Source organism: Carassius gibelio, chromosome B17 (genome assembly GCF_023724105.1).
Source record: "Carassius gibelio isolate Cgi1373 ecotype wild population from Czech Republic chromosome B17, carGib1.2-hapl.c, whole genome shotgun sequence".
Classification (NCBI taxonomy): domain Eukaryota; kingdom Metazoa; phylum Chordata; class Actinopteri; order Cypriniformes; family Cyprinidae; genus Carassius; species Carassius gibelio.
The window spans coordinates 16502181-16515299 of NC_068412.1; the positions used below are offsets into that span (position 1 = coordinate 16502181).

The 13119-nt window shown below is 39.0% G+C and overlaps 1 protein-coding gene across 1 annotated transcript; it reads right to left on the bottom strand.

Annotated features, from left to right (window-relative positions):
• Positions 1-546: 546 nt before the first annotated feature.
• On the bottom strand, positions 547-10726 carry ndnfl (neuron-derived neurotrophic factor, like). Its single transcript, XM_052580039.1, has 4 exons — positions 10398-10726; positions 6181-6376; positions 3985-4109; positions 547-2611 (listed from the first exon to the last, which is right to left on the bottom strand). Exons 2-4 carry the CDS (start codon positions 6345-6347, stop codon positions 1188-1190), a joined length of 1716 nt encoding a protein of 571 aa, XP_052435999.1. The 5' UTR covers positions 6348-6376; positions 10398-10726; the 3' UTR covers positions 547-1187.
• Between the last annotated feature and the right edge of the window lie 2393 nt (positions 10727-13119).

A 13119-nucleotide genomic window follows, 5' to 3' on the forward strand; every position in this document is an offset into this window, starting at 1 on the left:
AAAGAGATAGTTTACCACAAAAAAAAATCTCTTACACCATCCTCATCAAACATGAAATAATTATTTTTCTCTTTTGTAGAATGCAAAGAATTTTGAATTAACTAGCCAACGTTCAGAATATGATGGCTCATAATGATCTAACCTGTAGAATGCCACTAAACAATTATCTTTAGTTATTCAAAATTCTAGTCTACACTGTTTTTGGGACATCCAGCAACCGTTCAGGGTTTGTCCCTCATTTGGCCGGCAGAGGGAGACCTTGGACCACTTTTGATGTCTGTGGGACTGCAGCATCCAAAGTTCATCGTAAATATTTTAAATATTTATTAAGAGCTCACAATGTCTGTTTGTTATTTGTATAATCAGTATTATTAATACTAACAGTCTTCCTGTCACAGTGGTAAAATTTGTGTACCTGTTTGCTACTATTAACATCTCCACACTGAATCCCTTTCACATGTATAACCTAAATTCAGTCCGTTTTATATTCAGGAACACGAACAGCCATTACCCTTGATGAATGTCAAAGTGTGAAACATCTACAGATCATTTTCATGTCTGGTTGGTAACTGTGTTTTATTAGTACGCAGAAGCGCAGAACAACAATCACATCACAGACAACGAAGCGAACTGCTAGCTCGTTTTTCCCTGCTGCATGCTTTAGCAGAGCATAATCAACACACTGACTTCACACGACTCTTTCGCTCTCTTTCGGCCCTCCCTCGCTTGGTGTCTTTCTCTGATATTGGTGGCAGATTGAGAGATCTGATACAGCTCTGGTTAGCACTTGTGCGCAAAGCCCTCCGGCTGTTTCTCTTGCATATTTTGGCACAGTCCTCTTTTGTGGAAGAGACAAGAGAGTTTCTGTCATTCAGACACTCAGTATTGTATAATTAATAACATAGACGGCATCACACACAACAACAACAACACAAACATTAATAGGGGAGTATTGTAAAGTAAGTTTTTGCTGGTGTGAGCTTGGTCTCACCTCTCTTGGTATTTTGTGTGTCTGTGTGTTGGCGTAATTATGTGTGTTTGTATCTTTCACTGGTCACGTTCGACCTCCACTGCACCAGATCAAGGCCCCCCATAGTTCCCTCTCTGGCCTTACAATGGTTTCCCTGTGGTGTAATGTCTCTCCATTGAGTCCTTCTCCACTGAGAGCAAGATTCTGAGATGTCCACTCAGCATTCACTTCTGGTTCTCACAGTCTTGCTGTGGTACTTAATTGGAAGTCCCCAGCGTCTCATAAGATAAACGTCGAACACATATAGCATCCCCGGTTCCAGTTCACCGATTACCGCTGTCGTGACAGCCCGACGTGGGTTCAACTCCTGGAAATACTTACAGAGGACTCTCTCGTTTGCTGGACGGGATTCTGGGTCGATGCAACGGTCCGTCGAGGTGTGCTTGCTGCCAAGTGGGATCTGCCTCCGATAAACACAATAGAGACTCCGCTCTTCGGTCCCAATCCAGGCCAGAGTGACAGAGTTGCATGTCCTCAACTTGTTGAAAGACTTAATCTGTAGTGTGGCGGGAAATACGGGCACTGCTCGGCGGTGGTACGCTGATGACGCTTGCATTTTGAGACAGAACTTGGACTTGCTGGAATCGCCTTTAGGGATCGTCGATGAGGAAGCTGGAGCCAAGGCCTGGAGCTGGATGAGGTATGATGGGGCACCGTGCAACCATATCTGAGTAAGCTGATGTCCCACCTCTTGAGAAGTCAAAGTTCTTCCTTTACTGGAGACGGTGACCTTGACTTTACTAGTGTTGCAGGTCTGCAAGGTAAGGAGGCCATTTTGCTGCCACCCACGGGGTTTAAATCGAAACTGATCCCCCTGGAGACTGCTTGCGTCCCCGCTCAGGGTGACCCATTTGACCTGGCTTTCCCGTAAGGATGTGACAGCAGGACGAGCCTCCTCGTGCGTGCGGGCGAAAGTGCCAGTGTAGGCCACACTCGTGCCGTTAACCCTGTCCACTACGAAGACGTCAAAATAGTACTGCTTATCCGGAAGCAGGTCTGAAACCGTGCACACGCTTTCGATGTCCCTGCACACACATCCAGGGTCCTCAAACTTGTCAGTCGTGGAAGATTCACGATTCTCGAGGGTATCCGGCTGCCGCCACCACCAGTCTTTAAGTGATGCCCACACAATCTCCTTGCTTTGTTTGTCCCTCCTCTGTCTCTTCTTCACACTTTGTATCTCCTTTCGGATTCCCTCACGAGCAGCGCAAAGACTTCTATAGTTGTGTTTGTGGTTGACTAAGACGCAATATTCGTGATGTGGCCGGTGACCATCTTTAACAACAACGGAGGAACTCGGAGCCCAGTTTAAGGTGACACTGGTCATGCCTACCCCAAGCGTGTGCACTCTGGGGTCCGACGGCAGCTCCGGGAAAGCCCCCGAGGGACCAGGACCTTCGTGGAGGTACGCCGACACCTGCGTGTCCTGTTGGTTTGATTTCAGCCGCAGGATGTAGATGGACGCCGCAGCGTAGGCAGGAGCGGTGTAGGTGTCAACAGCATTGCCGGTGTAGGTGTAAATCCTAACCTCTCTTCCAGAACCTCTCCACCAAACCTCTGGCATGCTCTTCTTTGAGCTCCCTGCAGAAGCGAAGCATTTCAGATCAAGATCAAGCATATTCAAAAGACGACTCTAATCAAAAGAGAGCTACAGACATTTGGGCGGCATGCACGGATAAGCCTGTTTTTCATGCAAACCATCATTACTTTTGTCAGCACACTTTTAGAGGGAACGTTTGGTAATCAAAGTGAATAATTTAAAGGTGTAGATGGGGACCCCTGAGTTCACAGTCTAAATGATTTATATGTCACTTTATGACTTTATAATGCTGCTTTGCCTGCCAGACTAACTCTTCATTTCAGAACATGCGCATGATTATGAAAGTGCAGAAATGTAGTCACCATAAAATGCATGCAAAATCAAATGATCAGGATTATTCTGGTACTGTGAGACACATGATGCAGATGTGACTTCCAAATATTAATGAACATACTAATAGGCGTATTAAAAAAAAACAAAGCATTTATCTGTCTAGAATTATGAATTAAAAATATGAATTTATAATGTTAGTTGGTAACACTTTACATTAAGGTTTAATTTGTTAACATTAGTTAATGCATTAGGTATTGTCAACTAGGGTTTATTAATATTGATTGTTAATTTTACATATATAATATACATACATTTTTAACATTTATGTAGCATGCACACATTTTAGGTAACAATGAACAGTATATTTATAATTACAATTAAATGAATAGTTCACCCAAAAACTTGAACTTAATTTACTCTCATGTAATTTTAATACTGTACGACTTTCTTCTTAGTATTTTATGTAATGTTCCACAGAAAAAAAAAGAAAGTCATACAGGTTTGGAACGACAAGATGATGAGCAGATGATAATAGAATTTTCATTAAACTAAGACTAATAAATGCTATATATATTTTTTCTTTGTAAGCTCACAGTACCTAATTCATAAACTAATGTTAACAAACAAAGTAACAAAGTGTTACTAAAAATTTAAATTAGAAACAGGCGTCAGTGTTTATCCACCCAGACTTCGCTTGCATATGTTGCATCTCTTTGTTTCTGTTTGAAAATGTTTTTCTTTCTTGTCTTCTCTGTCAGGGAAACAGCCTGGAGATTTGGAGATGGATAAGAGGAGAATCTTCTGTCCACAGAAGCCCTTAAGCAGCACAACAGCAGTTTTACACCTGCTAATTAAATCAGTGAGCCTCAAGCAACTGCTTCGCTGCTTCATTAAAGCCTCTGAAGGGATGTAACCCGTCCGCCCTTTGGATATAAAATCCCTGAGTTGTCTGTTAGTCGTGGTTAGTTCTATGCCAGCGCTCCTCAAACACAAGCACACGTACGTGTTTGTTTGCATGCACAAATATACCTTGAAGCTGACACAAGTCCATGAATAAGCATACATACACAAACAAACTCACAGTGTGCTTTCTTAGGCGGTTTATCCTTCAGGGTCCGAACAGCCAAGCTCCATTCGATAGGCACTGCACAGGGGCTCACGGTAACGGACAGCAAATCGGCTTTCTTCTTTAGCGTGAAATACAGTCTGAAACACAGATCAGAATCTGTATGTATTAGACCGGTTGTGACCAGTCTTGAAGAAAACTTTTTAAGACTAGTCTAAGCAGTTTACGCAACTGTCCCTTTGTATCTCACAATGGCCTATTTTATTTTTTACTCTAAAGCAGAAATAGACTTTCCTAAAAGACCCTCTGTTGAAATTAAGCTGCAAAAATATTGTTACAAAACTGACACCAGAATATTGAATAAATGCCTATTCGGTGTTCGGAAACTTGAACTCAGTCATATCATTATTTCTAAACATCATAGTAAAAATAAGAGTAAAATATAGGAATGTCCGACCAACCTTGTGCTGTGTTCCTTGTTCTGAATCATTCAGAAGGATCTCAACATTAGAAATAAGTGGTTCAAGTTCAAAAAAGTCCCTGTTCATTTCAGTACGAACTTTACAGTTTGGCATGTAAATTGTAACTGCCAGTAAATACACTTGTGAAAAGAAGGCTGTTACTCCTTATGTGAAGAGAGCATTTATTTTAAAGGAATAGTTTGGCAAAAATGTTTTTGTCCATACAATGGAATTCAACGGTCACAAAAAGTGTTTGGTTACCAGCATTCATCAAAATATCTTCTTTTGTGTTCCACAGAAGAAAGAAATGCATACAAGTTTAGAACGACGTGTGTGAGAAAATTATCATTATCATTAGATCAGACGATCCCTTGAACTATAAGCATCAGAGAGAGGGTAAAAAAAAAACTGTTCAATGTTTTGGAGCAAAACAATGTACTAATATTATTTAAAAATGACTTCATTAAAAAAAAAAAAAAAAAAAAAAACTTAATGCTACATTCTAAAAAATGCTGGGTTGTTTCAACCCAACTTTGGGTCAAATATGGACTAACCCAACTTTTTGGTTAAAATTTTTATTAAAAAATTTAAACCCAACAGCTGGGTTAGTCCATATTTGACCCAAAGTTGGGTTGAAACAACCCAGCATTTTTTATAGTGTACAAAGTGTATGACATGGCGTCTTTAAATAACATGCCGCAGAGCTTCCTTTGGGACTGTTTGACTGCTGTTGTTTGCACAAGTTGATCTGCTAATGAAGGTGAGGAGAAACAAAAGCAATGACTCCAGAATGACTGATCTCTGATAAGCTTCTATCGATCCATCGCTGTCGTTTAGATATGCATCTTCACAAACCCTAATGTTTACAGATCACAGCTGATGCCAGGTGCAGCATCACTGTAGCGTGCTCCGTGCAGGCAGGAAACACATTCACTCTCCCTCCGTGAATAACATCACACTGGGCAGAATCTGGTGAACCTCCCTCGGTGCATTCTGGTAACACCAGCCATTTGGCAACAGCCACTTCCTCTGACCTTGAAACCCTGCCTTCAGTCAATGGTTTTCTGCATCTTCAACGGCTCATTATACTACTGCTATGGAAATAATCAGACATTAGATTTAAGACTCTGCGTTTGTTTAATGTGGTTTGGATCTCTTATTTGCATGCCCCTGGCACACCGGCTTAGCACATTATCATAATATTGATTTCATTCTTGTGGTAATCAGGTTTAACTTTGACCTTGACAACAAAACAAAGGGTCATAGTTTAAGTTTGAGGGATTACTTGCAAGTAGATTTCAGGTGTGTCCATTCCTAACCCTTTTAATGCAATTTTTAGTAAGAGTTTTGTGTGGAAGGCACAGTAACAATCTTTTAATAGATTAATTAATATGATTTATGATCAGCTGCTCCTGCCCGGCGGCTGTGCATTCAAACTCATTCTGTTCTTCTCTCTCTTTCTCTCGTTCTCGCGCTTAGTCTGAAGCCTGACACCACCTCTGTTACGGGTGAGGGAGCAGTTCTCACTGTGATTCTCACTGGCTAGTGTTGCTAATGGAAAACCAAAGCTGCAATTTTAGCTGCTTGAATTCAATGGGGTTGATAGAGAGGAAACTGGGAAATCTGTGGCATGATTTTAAGACCATTAACAAGAATCAAACCGAAAGGAGGAAATAATTGACCCATAATTCTCACTGACCAAATTCTTTATTGTCTTTCTTAGCCTGTGTGTGTCTAGTGTGTCTTTTACCTGCGAGTGCGTCCTTTAGGCAGATGTACTGGTGTGACCCTGTTTTCACTCAGCCATGTTGTGGGGTGTAATGTCACTTCATTTTCAGGTGCCAGGCCATGGATAGTGCCGGTACCGGGACCAAAAAATAGGGCCATGGCCAGGCAGAGATACCAGGAGAGAGCCATCCTCTTCCAACACAGTCACTCACACTTGCCTGGAGAACAGAGAATTTAAACAAGAGGTAAGAGCTTTTATAAGGTCTTTTTTTTTTTTTTTTTTTTTTTTTTTTTTACAATTTGATAGAATATCTGTTTAACTTTATAGAGCTACTGCCATTAGTTCTCTTTTCTTAAAGACACTAGCTGCATCTGAATTAACATACTTATAGTATGTACTACAGTATGTACTAAATATGATAAAGAACTTTAAGAACCTGTATACTTGAGGTATGAGTTCTGAGCATAGGTAATATTGCATTGTCCTTTGACCTTTATCTTTTTGACTTTTGACCCATGACATACTAACAACAGAAAAAAAAATGCAAAACTGAGGTGTAATTTTTTGAGAGTGAAAAATAATAATTTACCTATAGACACAGTTACACAAGTCCAATTAAACATTTTTTTTTTTTTTACAAAATACTGTTTATATTCATCAATAGTAATTCACTTAATGGGAAAAAAAAAGCTTAAAATGTTTTTGGTATAGCACTTGAAACAAGACATCTGTCTCACAGTTGTTTGCCATTCTTGTTTTTAACATTTAGAAACTGATGGTCCACTGGTTGCACACTTCACAGTCTGAGCAGATGCAGTTTGTCGTTCAGATATTGTTCGCCTACCACTGTTCAACTCATTTGACACTTCCATTTGCATACTATTTATTACAGAAAAACGCATAAGCGTACAGACTGTAGTGAAAAGTCGATTTACCGTATCTTGTCAGTCAATCCATCTATTTAGATTACAAACGGCTCATGCTTTAGCTTATGAAAGCTCCAAGACAAATGAGGACATCTGGAGGTTTCAAAAGAGCTGATAATTCAGCAGAATTTTGACTTTATCTCATTTCACAAAGCGTTGATCCATCATACTTGAAACATCTGCCTTGTCCTTGATGTGAAAGTTGGAGATAAACTGCCAACTTTAAATTAAAATTAAGATTAAAATCTTCTAAAACCTGTCAAAATTCAACTCTTGACGGCTGAAACTCACATTCTAGGGCTAAATGCTGGGAAGATCTGCACTGGGGGCTGATGCGTTAGATGACAGTGCTGTTATTTATCTCCCAAGGTGCTGACAAACTCACTTGTGTTTCTATCGACATTCAGCACAAAGGTTATTCATTACGGCTGACAAGCGAAGAACAGAGCTATCAGTCAATCAGTTGATTCTCACACTCCATCTGCTGTGAGGGCACGATGAGAAAGAGAGAGAGAGAGAGAAAGAGAGAGAGACTCATCCCAGCTGATGATTCATTGATAGCAGGAAACATTTGCCTTTATTCAGAGAGAATTATTTATATGAGCAAAGAAAATTTGCTATCTGCTAACACTCAGTGCTCTCTGCTTTGACACTCCACACAGAGACGAGAGCGGCACTTCAGCGATGCCTGGCAAACACTCAACTTGAATCTATGTCTCTATTTTTAACCGGCGACATCAAATTGGTTTACCGTGGAAATATAATTCAACTCCACTCATTATGTACGAACAGCAGGCTGCTTTGGTTGTATAAAGATCCATCGACAAAAAGAACAAACCCGACCAAAACAGCACCTGGAGGTAATCTGAACACCGCAGAGCGGCGTCTGTGGGGGAGAGTTGAGGAAGTTTGAAACTCTCAGATGTTCAATCGGTGTTTATCTGCAGCTGATGGGCCCAGTGATGTGAGTTCACGTCCCCGGGGAGAGAGAGGCTGCGATCAAAGCCGTCGTGCTGAAAAGTGTCCCCATAACAACACGCATGGTTGTCACTGGGGAAACGTTGCCCTGTAGATCGGATAACAGACGGTGGAGTAGAGCCGCATCACCCAAACTCTGCTCTGATTATGACTGCTGAACAGGCCCTCATTAGTAACAGACGAGAAGAAGGATGGAGGGAGTGGGAAAGAAGGATGCAAGGAAAGTGTGAAGGGAGGAGAGAGAGAGGGCGAGCGAGCTGGGAGTGGGAAAATGTCCAGGAAGATGAAGAGAGGGATTAAGAAAGGTGAAAAAAAGACAGTGGAGGTGAGAAAGAGAGGATCGGAAGGGGGAAAAATGAGGTAAAAGGGAGAGTGAAGGAGGGAGGAGCCGAACAAGGGCGTAAGAGGTGAGAGAGAAAGACGGGAGGAGGAAGGGATGGAAGGAAGTGTAGAAAGAAAAATGGAAGACAAAATTGACACGTCCACATGAATACGTGAAGAAGAGCTGGATAGATAGATAGTCGTAAAACCGACGAGTTGGTGAATCCAATGTTAGTGTTAAATTTCCTCCTAAAAACAAATGAGATATTAAGAAAAATGTTGCATTAAGATTATTATTATTTTTATTTTTTTTGCATTTGTATCATTTTTGCGTTGTACAATTCATTTTTCTTCCAAAATTCTCATTATCGTAATGCAATAATAATAATATATAGTAATTTAAAGTTTTTATATATTTTACATAATTTTAACATTTATTTATATCATTAAAATACTTAGGCCTATTGGAAAGTATTTACACTCAATGGTAATGTAGAAATGTAGACAAATGTTTGTAGAAAAACAATTGAAATGAGAATAATGGGAGTGGGGTGCCTAGACACATCATGGTAATGAGGATGTGAGGGGAATGTGCTGAATTAAAAATAATTTCATAATGCAAAAATATGAATATTGTCCTGAATAGGCTGAATTCTTAATGATTCTGAATTCAAAGTATAATTTCTGATGTTTTTCCTTTTGATTCCCCAATAATTTTCTAGTACATGTTCAGTAAATGTCACCCCAATTTGATTTCTCTCTTTATCTCTCAACCTCTGTTTACTGTGTTTGGTGAGCTCGTATTACTGTACACACTCTCTCTCTCAGCACTGATTTGTTGGAGGGCTTGTTGATGGCGTTGGTGGCTGTGGTGTCATGTGACACATGCTCTTTGCAGGGGTCCTGACTGCTCCCAGGGGAGCCAGATATAAAGAAAGAGAAAGAAAAGGGAGAGAGGTGGAAAAGAGAGAAGGGAAGACAGAAAAGGACTCCAAACTTGAATGGTATAGAATGAAAACTGAGAACTTATGCAAAGATGTGGGCCGTAGGGGAGTACATAGACAGAGATGGGCTGAGATGGAAAGAAAAGGTTCAGTGAAAGACTGAGGGAGATTGTGGACGGAGCAGAAATATATTTTGGTCATGAACTCACAATCTAATTGTGGACTTCAACAAGTCAAGGAACACTAATTACTTTGTCTTTCTTTCCTTGCTTTCACTGTCTAACTCTCAAAATTGAATTGAATTCAATCTTGGCCATGCAGCTTCAATGCTAGCACAGCATTATTGTACTCGTATTTACAGAGGATATGCTATCATAAAATTTAACAAAATTGAACTTTTTATATTTTTATACAGTTTTTGATTTCATATTATGATTATATTTTTAATTCAAAACAATTTTATATTATGTATAATATTAATATTATTATATTTTTAATCAAAATGTAATGTTATCAGATTTATTGACGTATTTTCTATTACTTTTTTTAATTTTATATTATTTTTTATTTTTTAAAGTAAGATTTCAATGTTATCAGATATATGCAATAATAACAAAAATACATTTAAAGACAAAACAAAACTCTCTCTTTTCCTAATACACTATTTTTATTTTCAGATATTCAGTTTCATCTGCACTATGAGGAGTTTGTGAGGCTTGTTCTGGATTTCCCTGAAACTGAACCACCATCCCAAACCACAGACCATCTCACTGCTGCACTTATGGTCTATTTAGTGGTCAAAGAGACACGAGTAAAGACACACGCATATAGAAAGAGGGGATGATCCCAGTCTCATATAACAAAGTGATTGGTCAAAGAAAATAGAGATTGAAGAAAAAGGTCTGTTATATCACTGAAACATTTATAATTCTTGCATTCAAAATTTACTTTGTTGTTTTTCACAGAGGATTGAACCCATGACTTTAACGTTGCTAGCACCATGCTCTCTACTAGTTGAGTCCCTGACATGTAATCAGAGACACACAAACAAGCAATCACATGTACTTACCTCAGCCAGTGCTCAGGACGTTCCCTCTGAAGAAAGAAGGCAGGAGAGGTGAAGAAGAGCAGAAGTAAATGGGTCTGATGTCTTCTGCACTGGTGCTCAGAGTCACAGAAACTCTCCTGTCCTGCTGGAGTCCTGAGGATAGTGGGAAAGAAAGAAGAAAAAAAAGAAAAGCTCCCTCCCACCCTTCTCCTCTCCTCTTTCTCCCTTATCCACTCTCTTCTCTCGTTTCCTCTCCTTTTCTCTCCTCTCTTCTCTTCTCTCCCCCCGACCCAGATCGGTGCAGTCTGATAACTGAGGCGTGCTAGTCAAACAGACACATGCGCATGTGGACTGTGTGTATGTGTGAGAGAGAGAAGAGATAGATGATGGATAGAAGGATGGAGAAAGTGTCTTGGTGAGTGCTGTCGTTGGAAGAGGGGTGGTAGTGTGTGTGTTTGTGTGTGTGTGTGTGTGTGTGTGTGTGTATGGGGAGTAATTGCAGATAGAATTGGGGAGGGTGTTTGGAGATGTGTGTGTGTGTGTGTGTTTGAAGATTAAATAGGGATGTGTTAATTACATTTGGGGACCCACACCAAAAATAATTTCCATTAATTCTCATAGAAACTCAAACATCTTCATTACAAACAGTAAAATAATTAATATCCTTTTAGTTATTTTAATTTGCCAGAATGCAGAAAAATAACTTATATATAAGTTAAATCATATTTTAAATTAAATTAAATTTAAGTTTTTCAATAAAACTTAAATCAAAAAATTTAAATCAGCTTTATTAATCCTGCAATTAGCAGGCTTTAGTAAAACACACATACACATTAAAAACATATCTTAATAAATTAAATTCTTAAAAAAAAAAAATGGTGTTTAAAAAAACTGGGTGTTTAAAAAAAGTCCTTATTAGCTGTTTCACTTATATGCAAATTTAATATATAAATATATATTTTATATATATAGAAAAAGTTGTTTTAATATGTATGTATATGCAATACATTTTTAAATGCATATATCCATCATAAAACCTGTCAATATTTGTTATTATTATATAAGTACATATAAAAGAAAGACATGCATTTAAATTATTACAAAACATATACTGTAAATACAGTTTTTTTGTATACATGTTGTTTTAATAAAGCCAAATAACAAAATATATTCATTTTTGACACAGTAGTTCCTACATACTGCATTTACAAAAACATGCACATATACATATTTTGTTATGGGTATTTTATATACTGTATGTAATCAATGCATATCTTCATATACCAATAAAATGTACATATGTGAAAATGATATATCACTTTGGTAACATATATGGCATTATCCCTAATTATATAGGGCAATATGTATAACATTATATGGGCTCAGACATAGATATCAGCCTATATTTATCATAAATACATGAGTGCTGAACATAAAGTCGCTCCACAGCTCACACCTGAAGCGTGGGTGTGTGTGCGCTTGTGTATGTATTGTTCTAAAGGTCAAGTGCTCTTATCGGAGAGATTGAATATGTACATGTAATTGCAAGTGTTTTTCCCGAACTCGACACTGCGCCTCTCTCCTCCACACAATGCAATCTCTCCATCTTCCACCCCTCCCTCACATTCTGTCCATCCTCCACAGCAGAATGAAAAGAGCTATTTGCATTGTGTGTGTGTGTTAAGCATGTCTCCTGGGCCTTTTTGAAACTATTCTATGGGTGCTTCAGCCATGCTATTGAAGTAATGAGAACACTCCACCCATCTGGTCATCATGTGCGTGTGTGTGTGTGTGTGTGTATGAATGTTTGTGACCCCAGATCCAGCAAGGAGCTGCATTGCACACAAGTAAAACCAGAGCTCATCCAAGATTTGATTTCCTTGACCAATAGATATGTCCGGCCAGTAAGAAGTGATTTTCAGTGGCAGGCCGCCATCGGTGGCTTTAGTTCAGGTCAGGACAGCAGCTCAGCGGTGACGAGAGGAACCTGATATGGCTGACAATCAGAGTCCTAATGAATCTAGAATGTTCTTGATGGGTCACAGTCCTGCTAAATCCATTGTGGAAAGAGGAAATTCATCCTACAAACGCTTCAGATCATATTTCATATTGTCCTTGATCATTATATTTTGTGTGCTCTCAGCTTCAGAAAGTTTTTTGCTCTAATTAAGGAATGTGGGTTATAATGTCTAGTCATTAGTGGTGAGATGTTTCCGTAGTTCAGTGATGTCAAATGTGAGAAAAGGGGAATAAACAAGTGAGCTGCCTTGCTGTCTTCTGTTGGCCTACACAGACAGCTGCCTATAAAGTGTGGCTCTGTATCAAATGACAGTCTTGATGTGAACTTGCATACTTGTGATTATCATTGGTTTAGTACGTATCTTAGCTGGAAGCAACTGTTTGAATTTAAAAACATCTCGATGGGTTCTTACAAACATGTTACTTTTACTTAACAAAGCATTCATTTTTCGTGTGGATATCTTGTGGTTTTTTGTGATGTTTTATCAGCTTTTTGGACTCTCATTTGATGGCACCCATTCACTGCAGAGGATCCAATGGCGAGACAGTGGTGTAATACAACATTTCTTCAGATCTGTTCCAATGAAGCCCTTGGAGGGTGAGGCCTGATGAGGCTGAGTACATTTTAAGCAAATATTCATTTTTGGATGATCTAATTCTTTGAATGTAATGAATATTCATTTTACATACAGTACATTTTAATGGCTAAATAAGTATTTGAAAT

Excerpts from the sequence above, each read along its gene's own strand:
- ndnfl (XM_052580039.1), bottom strand. The coding sequence starts at position 6,347 with ATGGCTCTCTCCTGGTATCTCTGCCTGGCCATGGCCCTATTTTTTGGT. Across the intron at positions 4,110-6,180 it reads CCTAAAGGACGCACTCGCAG|ACTGTATTTCACGCTAAAGA; the intron begins GTAAAAGACACA and ends TCTGTGTTTCAG. Across the intron at positions 2,612-3,984 it reads ACCGCCTAAGAAAGCACACT|GGAGCTCAAAGAAGAGCATG; the intron begins GTGAGTTTGTTT and ends TCGCTTCTGCAG.